Source organism: Musca vetustissima, unplaced genomic scaffold (genome assembly GCF_032173495.1).
Source record: "Musca vetustissima isolate MV318-11 ecotype Yass unplaced genomic scaffold, APGP_CSIRO_Mvet_v1 utg22263, whole genome shotgun sequence".
Taxonomy (NCBI): domain Eukaryota; kingdom Metazoa; phylum Arthropoda; class Insecta; order Diptera; family Muscidae; genus Musca; species Musca vetustissima.
The window spans coordinates 173823-189887 of record NW_026878523.1 but is presented as its reverse complement, the minus strand read 5'-3'; the positions used below and the strand labels follow the sequence as shown (position 1 = coordinate 189887).

Sequence of the window (16065 nt, the reverse complement as noted above, 5' to 3'; positions counted from 1 at the left end):
AAGAATTTATGGCATATTTAACCAGAGTTTATGTGGTTCATTTTGAAACGTAGTTGAGATAACACGTGTCTTCTATAAAATTTGTATGTGTACAACACGCCCCTTTTGCTTTATATTAGGAAAGTTTATATGAATATATATAATTGTCTGATTGCAATATTTTAATTTCATTTTGTTTATTGCACATGTATTTCAAGGCGATCGACGCCACTAATGAACAGAATTAAAATATACATCATACAGAACTAATTTTACCGTAAAAGGTGAAACTACTCCACGTAGCATAAATAATATTTTTTGGAAATATAATTAAGCAAAATTATATTTATATACAAGATCATTAATTGCAGAGTAGACTACAATTAAAATTTCGAAAACCAGCAATGTTGGAAAAATATAAATTTTTTTCCATACGATGGCTATGCAATGCAAACTTTAATATTTTTTTAATTTTGGTAGAGCTGACGAATTTTTATGTTTCCGATTGTCGAAAATTTCTAAATACCAAAAAAATCATATACTAGTATAAAATGTAGTAAACGGGGTTTTCGAAGTATGTATTACATGTTGGAAATGTATGTCAATGTTTCTGACGGACCATCTCTGCATGGGATATATATATATATATATAACGTTCTTAGCCTTGGTCATTATGGTACTTATAAAGCATGATTCATGGCGTTCTATTTCCGTTCTAGATTCGCTATTCCAATTTAATATGCAGTCAGATTCTTTGAAATTTGAAACGAACTTTAGCAGTTTTACCCTATCCTAACCGTGTATTCCAGATTAGATCAAAATTAACAAATAATTTTACAATAAACTTTAAATATATTCGTACATACATACAACATGTACGTAGATAGATATTATTTTTCGCCATGAAACCACATCACAAACTCAAATGAGAAACAAAAACAACTGTAATCAAAAATATAAAATTTTAGTTTACAACGGGAAAAAAGCGACAAAAATAACAATACCACTTAAATGACAAATAAATGATGCCATAGAGGAGAATACAGTGACAAACATGAAAGACTAAAACATATATATATGTTCCACCTAACTGGAAATTACAAAATTCTTTTAAAATTTCATTAAAAAAATTATATATATATATGAAAAATTTTTTTGCGAGCACATTTATGATTTTTGGTACATAGGTTAAGAAAAATATGCTGATTCGAAATCTGTTCGCGTTCACAAATTCGGATGCTGCGCACAAAAGTTATAGCGGTTTTAAATCTTGTATTTCAAATATAAATTAAATGGATTCCTATTCGTTGTAATTCGCGAATTTCTTCACAAATGCTTAAACACCATTGTTTTCTTTGCATACTAGTCAAATCACACTGAAATACGGTTTAATAGTCGCGAAAAAACAAATAGAAACATGAAGATATCGGAAAATTAAAATAATTAAATTTTGAATTAAAACAATTTTTTTTTTAATTTTCGATTTTTTTAGTATGGTTAAGAGGATACGGTTTTGCCTTAATCTTCTAAAATATACGACGCTTTCTTCTGCAAATTCTTTTAGATGGTTGTTAAATATCGGTAGATTCATCTGATACGAGTTTCGACGTCATTAATGGCCAAATATATTGCACTTACAATACATAAAAATTATCAATATTGAAAAGCTTGCAATTCGCGAATTAGTTGAAATCAGTTGATGCGCATGCGATTTTCGTATAAACCGAATCAATGTCTTTCAATAATTATGAATTTTTCGATGTTTAATATAGCGGTCAAAGTGTGCCACTCGATGCACTTTACTATGCAAAAACCCTAAAAATGGCTAAAAATCACGCAACGTGCATACGATTTTTATGCGCATCCGATTTCAGTAATCTCCTATGAAAATACACAAAAGGACACCTATTTTAAAAAGATCGGTTAAGAACCGCGGATGTGCCTCCACAATCAATTTTGGATAAAGTACGCATATTATTCGCGTATCGATGAATTTTTGACCTATTTCCACACAGATTCGCGAATTTGACAATACAAGCATAAATGCATGTAAAATTAATTCGAAGAAAACCGCGATTATTTACGCGAATTTGTCAAAATAAGTTTTTGCAGTTTTTCCCACATTCAAGGTACCTGTATCCGCCGTTTTATTGGGCGGAATTGAACATGAATGGGCTCATTAGATCCGGCACGTAAAAAAACCAAAATCACGCGGGGTTCCACGGAATTTGAATGGAGTTTGTTAATTTTAGACTCAAAAAATATGTTTTTTATAAAAATTTACGCACCAAATTTTCGTCTTTGGAACCCAATTGCAAATAAGCTACAGTGAGCACATTCATGAGATATACACTAAACGAAGCAGAATCACGAGTTCTACAATCCTATAATTAGTTTATTCTATTATCTGGATGCGCATCCTAATTATAAGAAAAATTAAAAAAACACGGAAAATCCGGCTTCAAAATGTCAGCATCCATTTTGGGTGGATGCAGTGATTACATCGAAAAATCATACATTAGAACCATATTGTCCATGGGGTATTCTGCAACTTAGTCACTGATCACATGTGCGTGCGTTGTGTAGTTTAGCCACAAATCAGGAAGGAACACAAAAAAACTCGTTGGCTTCAACACATTTTCACCCATTTTTTTACATTACCACCATCACAGCTTCCACGCAACTTATTATTTATTACCAATATTTTAAGATTTTGACAAGAACACTTCATTTTATAGAATTGAATTTTAATTATATGCAATATGTTCATATTTCGCGAGTTATAACCTTGCAAACCCCAGCTTCAAGGAATTTAAAAGATTTTTGTAATTTCCCATATATATATATATATATCACACAAAAACATTCGAATCGCTAAAAGAAGAAACAAAACTAAATAAATCCATGACAAAAGTTATGCAACGCTTGGCTGGTTGTGTTGGCAGAACCAAGAGTTTGTTTCACAAATAAAATTTAATGAAATTTAGTTGTGAATTTCTTTTGCATATTTGATTTGTAAAATGGCCGAGCAATAGGAATAAAAAACGCACGGCATATTTATTTGTATTCAAACCATAACCCATTTAGACAATTGAAATTAATAAACTGTAAATAGAGGCATTACCATTAATTAAATTTGTTTCAATCTTAGATGGTCCGACTATAACAGAAATGTGTGAAGTTTTTTTTTTTTTTTAAACACGAATATCAATGAAAAAATTTAATTTGCTTACGATGCCTTTTGGTTAGGATATCAAAGCGGTTCTGTGTCGGCAATCAGAGCAAAGCTACCTATTACAGGTTATAATATTTACAGAAGCTACAGTGATGAGGACTTTATGTGCTTAAAACTGTCTGTCACTTGTACTAGGCACGGACTCTTAAACTTGAGGTGAAAGTATCACAGACAAATTGCAAATAACGCTGTCATAGTTGTCAATATTTTTGAAACCTTTAATATGATTTCACAAAAAAATGAATGACATTTTCATCGAAATGTTATGGATTAAAATCATGAATTCTAAGATTAATTATAGTGACTCCGTATATATCAAAAATCGTATTTTTTATTTTTCTGGGTTATGACGAATATTTGATAAAAATTAGGAAATCCTATAAACATGCTTTGGTTTTAGTCCTGCAATTTGAATTGTAAACATAAAAAAAGTAACCTCTTTAAAATACCCCTTCAACGGCCATTGTAATCAAGGACTTAACATAACAGTTAGTTTAGTTTTCTTTTGTCAATATTTCTTCTTCCGACGTTTCGTACAATTTTTGTGTGATTTCCATTTTTGTTTCGGTTTTGCTTTTGACAGTAACATTACATAATACTTACTTCGCTGTCTTCGAACATTGGACTGTCGCTGGAATCTAAATTGTTGCTATCGAATCTTGAATCGGGATTTATACCTCCTCGCATCCATAATTTCTTCCAATCGCTATCGGTAAGTATTGACTTTTGATCTGTAATTGAAAATAAGACAAGCAGAAAAGTGGTTCGTTATGAAAGGTTGACAGTAACATTCGCCATTATTATCATAACAATAATTATGTTTGCCACGGATGCCAAAGGATGAAGTAAATTGTAATGTCAATTCAAATTCCCATTGAAGGTCATTTCCATAGAAAACGACAGTTTATTTTCTTTGTACATTGCATCATTAAATTGTATAATGCGGATATAAATATTTTCGGAGACAAAAAAATAAGAAAAAAGAAAAATAAAAGCACGGAGAGAGCTCAAGGCAACATTGAAATTTCGTTTGTAACATAATGAGTATGTATGTGTGAATGCAGCTGTCTTAAGTGGAATTCCATACGTTTTTAAGAACCGACAAAGGTTATTTCAAAAGAATTTAAAATCCATTATTGATGTATGTATTCCATTTACAAATTTAATATAACATTTCATGGAATATAAAAAAATATATATTTGTCATATTTTTAATGTGAAATGAAACCATTCATAATGTTAAATGAAGATTTATATAAATAGTAGTAATTTGAAGAAACCCAAAGTTCCAGAATGCAATGATTTCTGTTATTTTAAACCATGCGACCAATAGCGGAGCAGTATAGTCGGACGGGGCCGACCATACGAAACCCTACACAACTACCATGAACTCTAACTTTCTGAGGATATTTATTCCGAGTCTGAGTAATATTTCCTGATATTTGCCCCCTCTTGCCCGATTAGAGGTCAACAACACCTCTTCCTTACTTTTTCGAATATTCAGTACAGTCCTTCTAATTACTTGTCCAGATTAGCTTCACGGTGGGTTGTGTTGCGATTTTCGGATTATACTCGACTCGAAAACACACAAAAAATTAAGTTTTCGGTCCATTTCATCCCAATATTATTATCTGATCATCACCGAAAATTATAGACGTTATCCTTGACCACACCTGGACCCTCGTGGAAAATTTCAAAGCGTTCCGCGCTATATTTCCGCCTCTAGTGTGGTAATGGGTTACTAAATAGTATCTGAATACGTAAGCACCTGTAAATATTTGACTGTAACTCCCACATCCGAGTAGATACATCACTATATTTGGTATCAAGTTAATATGCTATCAACTCCTCGGCTCTAAATCCTCCAGAAGTAAATATGCCATAGAATAAAAATTTTGTCATTTTTCACACAAAAGTCAGGGTCCATTTGACCCGCTAAATATTGACCGATTTTTATCAAAACATGCATGCTTATTCAGCCCCTTCTCCATGCAAAAATTCGCGGTGTTTGGGCCATAATTGCGGCCTCTGGAGCGACCAGAAAAACCGACAAAAATAATGTTTTTGGTCCATTTCATCCCTTAAATATTAATCGATCTTTTCCAAAAACAATAGGGGTCTTCATGCAAAATTTCGTGAAGATTGGTCCATAACTGTGGCCTGTATCGTGTTTACAAATTATAATTGACCTACACAACTATGTTGTCAAACATTTGGGGCTGCACCGACCATGCGACACACATAGGTGTATTATAGCTTTGTGCAGCCCCAAAAGTTTGTAACGCCGCGAAATATTGGTCCTAGACCCACCTTTAAGTATACCGATGGTCATATCTCGACTAGCTGAGTCGATCTTTACATGTGTGTCCGTCCGTCTGTCCGTCTGTCCATTATAATTTATAAACACGATACAGGCCACAGTTATGGAGCAATTTTCACGAAATTTTGCATGTAGGATGGGTTCTGGCCAATGAAGACCCGTATTGTTTTTGGGAAAGATCGGTTAATATTTAGGGGATGGCATGGACCAAATACTAATTTTTTTTTTTCGGTTTTTCTGGTCTCTCCAGAGGCCGTAATAATGGCCCGAACATCGTGAAATTTTGCATGGAGAAGGGAATCGGGCCAAAGAATAAGCATGAATGTTTTGATAAAGATCGGTCAATATTTAGCGGGTCAAATGGACCCTGACTTTTGTGTGAAAAAGTACAACATTTGTATTATATAGCATATATATTTACCACTGAAGGACATAGACCCGAGAAGTTGATATTATATCCAAGAGGAGTGATTGACCTTTAAATTAAGACCAATTATATTGTTGTATGTGCTCGGATGTGGGAGTTACAAATAAATATTTACAGGTATCTTCGGATTCGTATATTATTTAGTAACCCATTATCACTCTAGAGAGCGGAACTATACAATGATCGCTTTGAAATGTTCCATGAGGTTCCGGGTATGGTCAAGAACAACGCCTATCATTTTCGGTGATGATCTGATAATAATTTTGGAATGAAGTGGACCGAAAACATAATTTTTTGTGTTATTTTCGAGTCGATCTAAAATGAAAGCCGAACATCACAATGAAAGCCGAACATCACAATGCAACCCACGGTGAAGGGAATCTGGACAATAACTGTATTGAATACTCGTAATATTCGGAAAATATGTCAGTTTGAGGAAGAGGTGCGGTTTACCTCTAATCGGGCAAGAGGGTGCAAATATGACGAAATATTGTCCAGGTTCGGAATAAACATCCGCAGAAAATTTGAGTTCCGTGGTAGTTGTGTAGGGTATCGTATGGTCGGCCCCGTCCGACTATACTGCTCCGCACACTGTTTTTTTTTGTTGTTGTTAAAAATTATGTACATATAAGAGTTTTTCTCATAATTGATGAACAAATATTATTATTTCCCATATATATAATTTTTATATATTTGTACTTTTAATTACCTATGTAGATCAATATTTGTGGTGCATTTGTACCCATCCAAATTATTGGTTAAAAATCTAATTATGGGGCAGGAACTTTTTGTTGGGGTTAGTGTTTCCAATTTAGCACTTTTTAAACTCGTTTAGCAGCCAAAAAAAAATTAGGACCTAGCACATTTATTAACATTTTCATTTTTTCCTGGAATTAGTTAAAATTTGGGGTAGTATTTCGATTTCAAATTGACACATTAAAGTGTTCCCTTGCTGTGAGTGTGATTTCCCAATGTTAAAAAAGTGTCAGTACATCTGTTTACAAGTAAAAAATCTTAAAGTTCGGCCGGTCACAACAGTTTTTACCATGCGCCATGTGGTGCGTATTAAAATGTTCTCAAGAATGGTCGGGTACTTCATATGATTACTATAACATTGCCTGCTAGTAGATTGTTTATTTGGTAAAATTTAAAAAAAAAAAAAATAATAAGCGGCCTTTGTATGGGAGCGATGAGGAAAAACATAATCCTTAATTAGAAACTTCCTGGAAAGGAGTTTTTTATTCATTGGGAATCCGGAATGCCAAATAATAGCCACTTCGCGTCCCACTTAATAATGGTTTTTCGGCAAAAGATGCATCTACATCGAAAAATGTCTGCAAACATTTTTATACCCTACACAACTATGTTGTCAGGGTATTATAGCTTTGTGCAGCCCCAAAAGTTTGTAACGCCGCGAAATATTGGTCCTAGACCCACCTTTAAGTATACCGATCGTCATATCTCGACTAGCTGAGTCGATCTAAACATGTGTGTCCGTCCGTCCGTCCGTCTGTCCATTATAATTTGTAAACACGATACAGGCCACAGTTATGGACCAATCTTCACGAAATTTTGCATGTAGGATGGGTTCTGGCCAATGAAGACCCCTATTGTTTTTGGGAAAGATCGGTTAATATTTAGGATGAAATGGACCAAATACTAAATTTTTGTCCGTTTTTCTGGTCGCTCCAGAGGCCGCAATAGTGTCCCGAACATCGTGAAATTTTCCATGGAGAAGGGGATCAGACCAAAGAATAAGCATGCCTGTTTTCATAAAGATCGGTCAACATTTAGCGGGACAAATTGACCCTGACTTTTGTGTGAAAAATGATAAAATTTGTATTCTATAGCGTATATATTTACCCCTGAAGGACATAGACCCGAAAAGTTTATATTATATCCAAGAGGAGTGGGTGACCTTTAAATTAATACCAATTATATTGTTGTATGTGCTCCGATGTGGGAGTTACACCTAAATATTTACAGGTATCTCCGTATTCGTATATTATTTAGTAACCCATTATCACTCTACAGAGGGGTACTATAGCGCTGATCGCTTTGAAATGTTCCATGAGGTTTCAGTTATGGTCAAGGACAACGCCTATAATTTTCGGTGATGACCAGATAATAATTTTGGAATAAAGTGGACCGAAAACTTAATTTTTTGTGTTATTTTCGAGTCGATCTATAGACTACAAGTGAAAGCCGAACATCACAACACAACCCACGGTGAAGGGAATCTGGACAATAGCTGTACTGAATACTCGTAATATTCGGAAAATATGTCAGTGTAAGGAAGAGGTGCTGTTTACCTCTAATCGGGTAAGAGGGTGCAAATATCACGAAATATTGCCCAGGCTCGGAATATTTTTTGTGATCAAAGAAAAGTCCTTATTTTTGATGGCGGGCATGATAACTCCTCACTGGAACATCGGAATCCGAAAATTCCAACGGTGTTAGAAAGAGTACATGTTTGGCTCTCGTATGAACTAGGATTATTGACTTCGCACAAGAAGTATTTTTGGAAAATCGCCTATTTTTTACCACAAACTAAGTTAAAAAATATGGAAGTTCTTCACCGATTAGCTTTATCCCAGTTCATACGAGAGCTATACACTCGCAGAGAAACTGTAAAAATTTGGAACCGATTGGATTATTAGTTTTTGAGTTATCGTGCCCGCCATTCGCAAAAAAGAAAAACGCGTTTAAAGTTTGAGAAACCCTTTAGCAGTCACTTGATGCTGACACAATAAATCTATATCTCCAAGAGTTCTTGAGATTTTCACTTGCAATTTTGTAGGGACATTCTTGAATTACTGTAGAGTCGAATAAAATCAAAAAAAATTTTTTTGGGCACATTTTTTACGCGACTTGGATCTAATTGGGTGCCAAATCTTCATATCAAAAATGTCTATGGCATAGCACGCCATTTATAAATGCCCCCCTCATAGTGAAGGGTATAAAATGTTCGAAACGGCGTTCAAACACTTGTTTGAGATTTCGATTAAATGTAGTCAATACTGCGTGCGGTCATACAAAATTGAAGAATTTCAATCGAATAAACTTGATATCAAGTTCTGAATTTGCTCCGTGATTTAAATACTGGCTCGTCTAAGGAACGAGGCCTTTTCCCATAAAAATTCCATTTTATTTAAGAAAACGTTGTTTATCAATATTAGAACTTGGCAGTAAACATTTCCTAATATTTTCCCCTGTTAAATATTATTCAGTAGCATAATTTGTTTTCCCAGAACATGAAGATGTTATGTCTTAAAAAATGGGGATTATTGAAAAACCATGTCTGTTTTTGATAAATGATAAAACAATTATGAAATATTATGATTGATGTGACAAAAATATTCGATGCTGGGCACATTATTTATCAGTCTATTTTTAATAATAATATTGGTTGGCCAGCCATTCGTTGTTCCATTTAACACGTCTCATGTGACAGATACGAAATTCCATTGAATTTTTGTGGACTAATTTGTCGTTAAAGTATATACTCACACATATAGTATCAAAAAACAATTCGAATGGAATATTGAATGCCGCAGTGGCAGAGGATTTGGGCACTTTATTATTTCATTTATCATAATTCACACTTTCTTAAATAAACCTCCGCCTCCTTCTAAATAGGCCAATAGATGCGAGTGGCACTTTAAATGGATGTAGCGATGCTTCCTTGTACTTCGTGAAAAAGGACAAAGTCCAAGTATCCCTTGAGGCAATGTTCGTACACCACAACAACGTCTTCGTAATTGGACTGTACGGCCAACGATACTGGTCAGAATTAGATTTATCGCTAGCAACCGTGCTGGGGTTCGTTTGTTAAAGCGATGAGCGTGCATGTGAATTTACAATGGTATTTATGACCTAACAAATTATTTTATGAGCCATAAAATTATCGTTATTAACCAAAGCTAAAACACAATACACATAAATTTGAATAAAATGTGGCTATCCATGATATACTGATTAAGCATTGTTTAATCGCAAAAGGGAATGGTGTGTTTAGAGTAAAAATAAACAATTTCAACCTAAGCGATATAAGTGTAAATAAACTATATACAATTTTTGTTTTTGTCAATGAAATGTAAAGATGCGATATAGCAATTGATAAATTTTTATAGTGTCACGCAAAAGTATTATATGTCACTTTGCCTATGAAAAAATCCGACGATGACCATCGGTATTCTAAAGGTTTCGAAGAAAGTCAAATCATGACGACAAAGTTGGACAATTTTGCTGGAGTCATTGTCTATGCCAAAAAAAAAAAACTCTACTCCGGAATCTGCAGTTGTTCCAGAATAAATTAAGCAGGAATGACGGAATTGCGAATTTACTATGGCATCCATACTTTATAGATTATACATGTTCAATTTGAAAAAAAAGAAGTATACGATCTATAACATTAGTTTGTGGGAGTGAATGTTATTATCGGAAGACTTAAACTTCTAAAATATATAATATTTGATATACAAGGAAACACTATGAGAAGAAATTTAAAAGGGCGAAGAAAAGATGTCATTGTCTGTGTCAAAAAACTCTACTCTGGAATCTGCAGTTGTTCCAGAATAAATAAAGCAGGAATGACGGAATTGCGAATTTAATATGGCATCCATACTTCATAGATTATACATGTTCAATTTGAAAAAAAAAATATATGTTTACATTATAAAGAAAAAGCTATATTCTCACACACAAAAAAAGATTATAATATTAGTTTGTGGGAGTGAACGTTATAATCGGAAGACTTAAAATTAATATTTTAGATACAAAGAAACACTAGCAGAAATTTAAAAGATGTCACATTTAGGAAAATCCGCAAATTTTAATAAAGTATTGGTAACATAAATCATGTAATAATTCAATATTTTGTTACTACGATTATAAAACTGTGATTTTTGTGGTATGGTATTGGTAGAAATGACCGGTGAAAAACATTGTCGTAAATAATATATATTTTCGACCTACATTCGACAAAAAGGTCGGAAACTTATCCAAATCCATTAGGCTTTCAACAAAAGAGTTATTTCCGTTAGTGATTGCATACATCTACAAAATGTTCTGCTTCGAAAAAATTATTATTATTTTTTTGTTATTTTGAGGAGTAGCAATTTCGCGATAGTCCCTTGAAAACAATGAAAATGTTGAAGAATGTAACATTTACTGCATTTTATAAAGATTTGACAGTAGAATATCTAAAAACTCGGACCATTCATGGATATTGGCATGCCGAACCTATTTGCATTCATTTAGTAATGTGCTTACAAAATCAATGTTTCGCAATGTGTTGTTAAGGAAACAGAACTTCGGTTCTTTACTGCACTGGTTTTACCTAATTAGAATTAATTAGTATAACTTTATTCCATTTTGCCTTAATTAGAAGCAAATCATGTTTCAATTATTTTTCTGTTATGCCAATGCCAATGCAATTGTCAAATGTAAGAAAATATATGTATAAGGAAATTGCAAATCAAAGAGCTACACAGACAATCTGATGATCGATATCACCTTACTTGTCGTTACATATTTTATGTCAATGCGTTATACAGATGAATAGAACCTCTATCTAACTTTATGCGCTCTAATTAGGATTTGTAATTCTGGAGCATCACATCGACACAAATTACTATGCAAAGTCAATCGTGTACTGCATTAGGTTAATGTGTGAAGAGGTATACCCCATTGAGTTCAATACTTTGCAACATAATTATTGGGGAGTTACAACACGTCGGAAGCAAGTAGTTGCAAGTAACAGTACTTACTTTGTAAATGAGAATTTTAATAAGTTGTATTTTTTGTAAACAGAAATTAAATGGAATCATCATATGTTATTAAACTAACGATGAGTGTGCGATACAACTCCTTGGTCAAATAGAAATTAACCGACGACATTATTATTTTCACGAGTTATTACGCACATATCTCGCTTAAGAGTTTCTGAGAATAAGAAATAACAACTTGCCGTATCACGATAGCATAGCATACACACCTATTTCTCTAGTTAATTACACTCTAATGATTTCAAATATTTTTGCTATGATATTCTTAATTAAAATAGGTAATAATGAATGTGTAATAATAACAGCCGTCGCATGTTTAAAGTAAGTTTACAATCACATGTATCTCAATAATACACATTCTCTTTAAAAGTTTTGAGTTGAGTTCATTAAAATTGTATTTGTATTATCGCCCCTTTTGAGTTTGAGTTTGTGTGGTTGGTTGATAATTCTTAGTATGTCAAAATACATTTATCCATGTTTTGTCGAAGTTAGTGATTTATTTTCTCCCTTTAATTAATGAAAAAGAAAATCAGAGAAACGTATATCGACTACTTCACTTCACATTCAGCTAATGAACCCAATCAAGTACAGCAATTGAATGGATACTGCTCAGAGCTCATTCACTGAATTACATATACATATATAGAGATATATAAGGTATATACACATGAGGATAAAGAAATTATCAATGGGAAAAATAACAAATTATTACTATTTCAGCAAATTAATATAATTATAAGAAATATAAAATATGCAGGATGAAGATTTTAGTTTACGTAAAATAGTAATACATAATAACACATAACCATTCAGTGATCGGTCTGTAGAATAAACGTGAATATCATTTTACAAGGCAACAATTAAATCTATAATATATTAACCTCGAAGTATATTTAGTAATGTTATTAATATTAATATATTATTCAGTAATAGTTTTTGCAATTAATTTCGGTTTTGGAGCATTAGCATAATTGAATTTTCGGTATTTTCATTGTTTTTCTCGGATCTGAGTTGGTTGCGTGTTATAGTTTTCGTATATAGTTTTTCCTATAAAAATATTGCAACATATTTTTGACTACTGTAGTAGAAGTTTACATTTATCTATATATATAAAAGAGTTGCGTTATAAGTGACTGACTGATCATCAACGCCCAGACGAAACGGCTAAAGCTAGAAGTTTGAAATTTGGCATGTAGGTGGGGTTTGGTGAGTAGGCGTGTGATAAGGCGGGGTTTTTGGAAATTCGTACTAAAAGGTACTAAAAAGTACTAAAAACTGTATTACGCGGGAACGGTTAGATGTAGAACTTTGAAATTTGACACGTAGCTTTGTCTATGGCGAGCGGACTAGAATTTGTGAAAAAATTTGGAATTTAGTACTTAGATGTACTAAAAAGTACTAAATATTGTATTTGAATGGAATTGGTGAAGATTCATAACTGAAACTTGGTATGGAGCTTAAGCCATTACAAAGAGAATACTGTGCAAAAATATTTTTTGGACATTAGTACTAAAAGGTACTAAAAAGTACTAAAACTGTATTACTCCGGAACGGTTGGAAGTAGAACTCTGAAATTTGGTATGCAGCTTTGTCAGTGATTAGCAAATCAGAATTTGTGAACAAGTTATGGAAATTAGTACTAAAGGTACTAAAATGTACTAAATATTATACTACGATGGAAAATGTAGAGATAGATGTCTGAAATTTGGTATGTAGCTTAAGTCATTAAAAATAAAATGATGTACAAAAAATATTTTTTGGAAATTAGAACAAATATGGTACTAAATAGTACTAAAAACTGTATTACGCCAGAACGGTTGGAACTACAACTCTAAAATTTGGTATGCAGCTTTGTCATTTATAAACAAATCAGAATGTGTGAACTACGATGAAACAGGTAGGGATAGGGATCTGAAATTTGGTATGTTACTTAAGCTATTACAAGTAGAATGATGGGCAAACATATTTTTTTTAAATTAGTACTAGAATATATTAAAAAGTTCTGAAATTTCACATATAGCTTTAACTATTACAAATAGAATACTATGTCATTTTTTTTTTGAATTTAGCACTAAAGTTGCGATAAAAAGTACTAAATATGTAAATACAATGTAACTGGTAGAAATAGAAATCTGTAATTTTGTATGTAGCTTACTCTAAGCATAACTTTTTGGAATTAGTACTAAATACTGTAGTATAATGGAACCGGTAGGAATATAAATCTGAAACACGGCACATAGATTTAATTATTACAAATACTATGCTATATATTAATATATTTTTGAAATTTGTACTAAAATGGTACAAAATATTAACTTATAATGGAAAAGTCATAGATTGAGATCTGAAATTTAGTATGTAGCTTAACTATTACAAATAGACCGATATGCACAAAATTGTACTAAATATTGTACCATAGTGAATGGTAAAAAATATAAATGTAAATTTAGAGTACAAAAATGTCCAACTATAATTAACAGGCTTGGTTTATTGAAAATTCGTACTAAATGGCATCATTAATACAAAATATTGCACAGTATGGGAACATTTTTTGTATATTATAAACAAATAGAATACGAATCGAATACAAGTACTAAATATTGTATACGGTAGAATGGATGAAGATAGGAACCTGTTATTAAATAATTATCTGGAACTATGACAATAACAATTTATACATAAAAATTTTGCATTAATAACTTCTAAAATGTACTAAAAAGTACAACACATTGTATACGGCGGTGCGGGTGGATATAAAAACAATGCTTTTGGCAATATTGTTTGACATTTGTACTTAAAGTACTAAATATTTTATACGACAGAACGAGTAGAGGTAGAGTCCTGAAATTTTGTATGTATATTTTGTTTAAACAAATTAAAAAAAGTATTTTTTTTAATTTTTAGTAAAAAGTACTATATAGAAAATGTTAGAGAAAGATATCCGAATTTTAGTATTACTCTTTGACTATGGTAAATAAAATGTTTAATGGAAATATATACGGTTATATGAAATATAGTTTCGAATCCCACATGAATCTATACTACAGCGAATGATTATGTGAATTTTGGCTAAAATTTCTAGTGTAGTGAAAAACAGGCGAGACTTCAAATACAAATAAGTGAAACTATGCAATAAGCCGCTGAACATCACAAGTACTAAAGTGTAGTCAATTTTAAATGCTAAAGTTCCAAATTTTCTAAAATAACAATACTGATATTTCCAATGATGTTTCCAACCACATTGGATCGATCTTTTGATGTAATGAATAATGGGCTGGATAATTATTATGAGGATATACTAAAAATACCGACAATACCATTGAGTATTTTGTAATACGTAACGCACCAGAAATACTAAATTTCTGCAATTTTAATGGAAATCTTCACTATAAAGGCAGGTCTCTGAATAAAAAATGATGCGCTGTGCAAAATTGTAATTTGTACTATAAGGGTACTACTATCAGTACTAAAACGAACTAGATATTTTACTATTAGTATTAAATTACCGGAAGGAACAAAAAAGGTTAACACAGTATTATAGAACTTTTTACATCAGTCCATCGGGACGATCGAGAAAATAGTAAACTTACAGAACTTGTACTCGATTTAGTAGGATAGAAGCATTAACGTTTCTGTACGAAAGAAATACGGAGAAAGATCTGAGATTAAAACAAACATATTAAGATATAAAACCTATAATAAAAATGTTTCAAATTTGTACTTAATCCAAAAGTATATTGCGTAGCTAAAATAATGTTTATTTATTTAACTATAAAAAGTTTCGCTAACAACGTAGCGGGCCTATGCTAGTTAAATATACAAATGTAACTAAATACTATCCCAGAATGAAAGATTCTAAAATGTTTGTAATTGGAGATTTCTTTGAGGTAAAAATGGTTTCCTTTCATACATTTTTCTTGTGTGCTTCGTAAATGAACTGTATTATACCCAGTACATTACATAGACGACATACATTTGCAAATGAAAACGTTCTCTTGAGCTCTGACACTTCATAAGTATAGTAAACATTTAATCTTATTTTAAACAAACTTTCGTGGTAAAAAAAAAGTTTTTGTTTGTATTTTCAAGGCTACGCAAATTGCCCATTTTAGTTTAATTAATTGAAGCTATCTGAACCATGGCATTCAAGTGGGCCGTACTTTCAGATATTATGATTTTTATTTATTGTTCTGTTTAAATTTTAGCAAAGCGACAATTACGACAATGTCGTTATAAGGGCATCGGTATACGGGATATTTGCCCAAAACCTACGAATCGTTTTCACACAAAAGCAATTCTGTATTTGTTTATTAAT

General features: G+C 32.3%; 1 protein-coding gene across 1 annotated transcript in view; it reads right to left on the bottom strand.

Annotated features, from left to right (window-relative positions):
* Window positions 1–16065, bottom strand: part of LOC133323261 (hemicentin-2) — a 37417-nt gene that overhangs the window by 12679 nt on the left and 8673 nt on the right. Inside the window, exon 2 of the mRNA XM_061532203.1 lies at window positions 3818–3945. Within this exon, the coding sequence (XP_061388187.1) occupies window positions 3818–3945 (128 nt within the window). The remainder of the gene's footprint in view (window positions 1–3817; window positions 3946–16065) is intronic.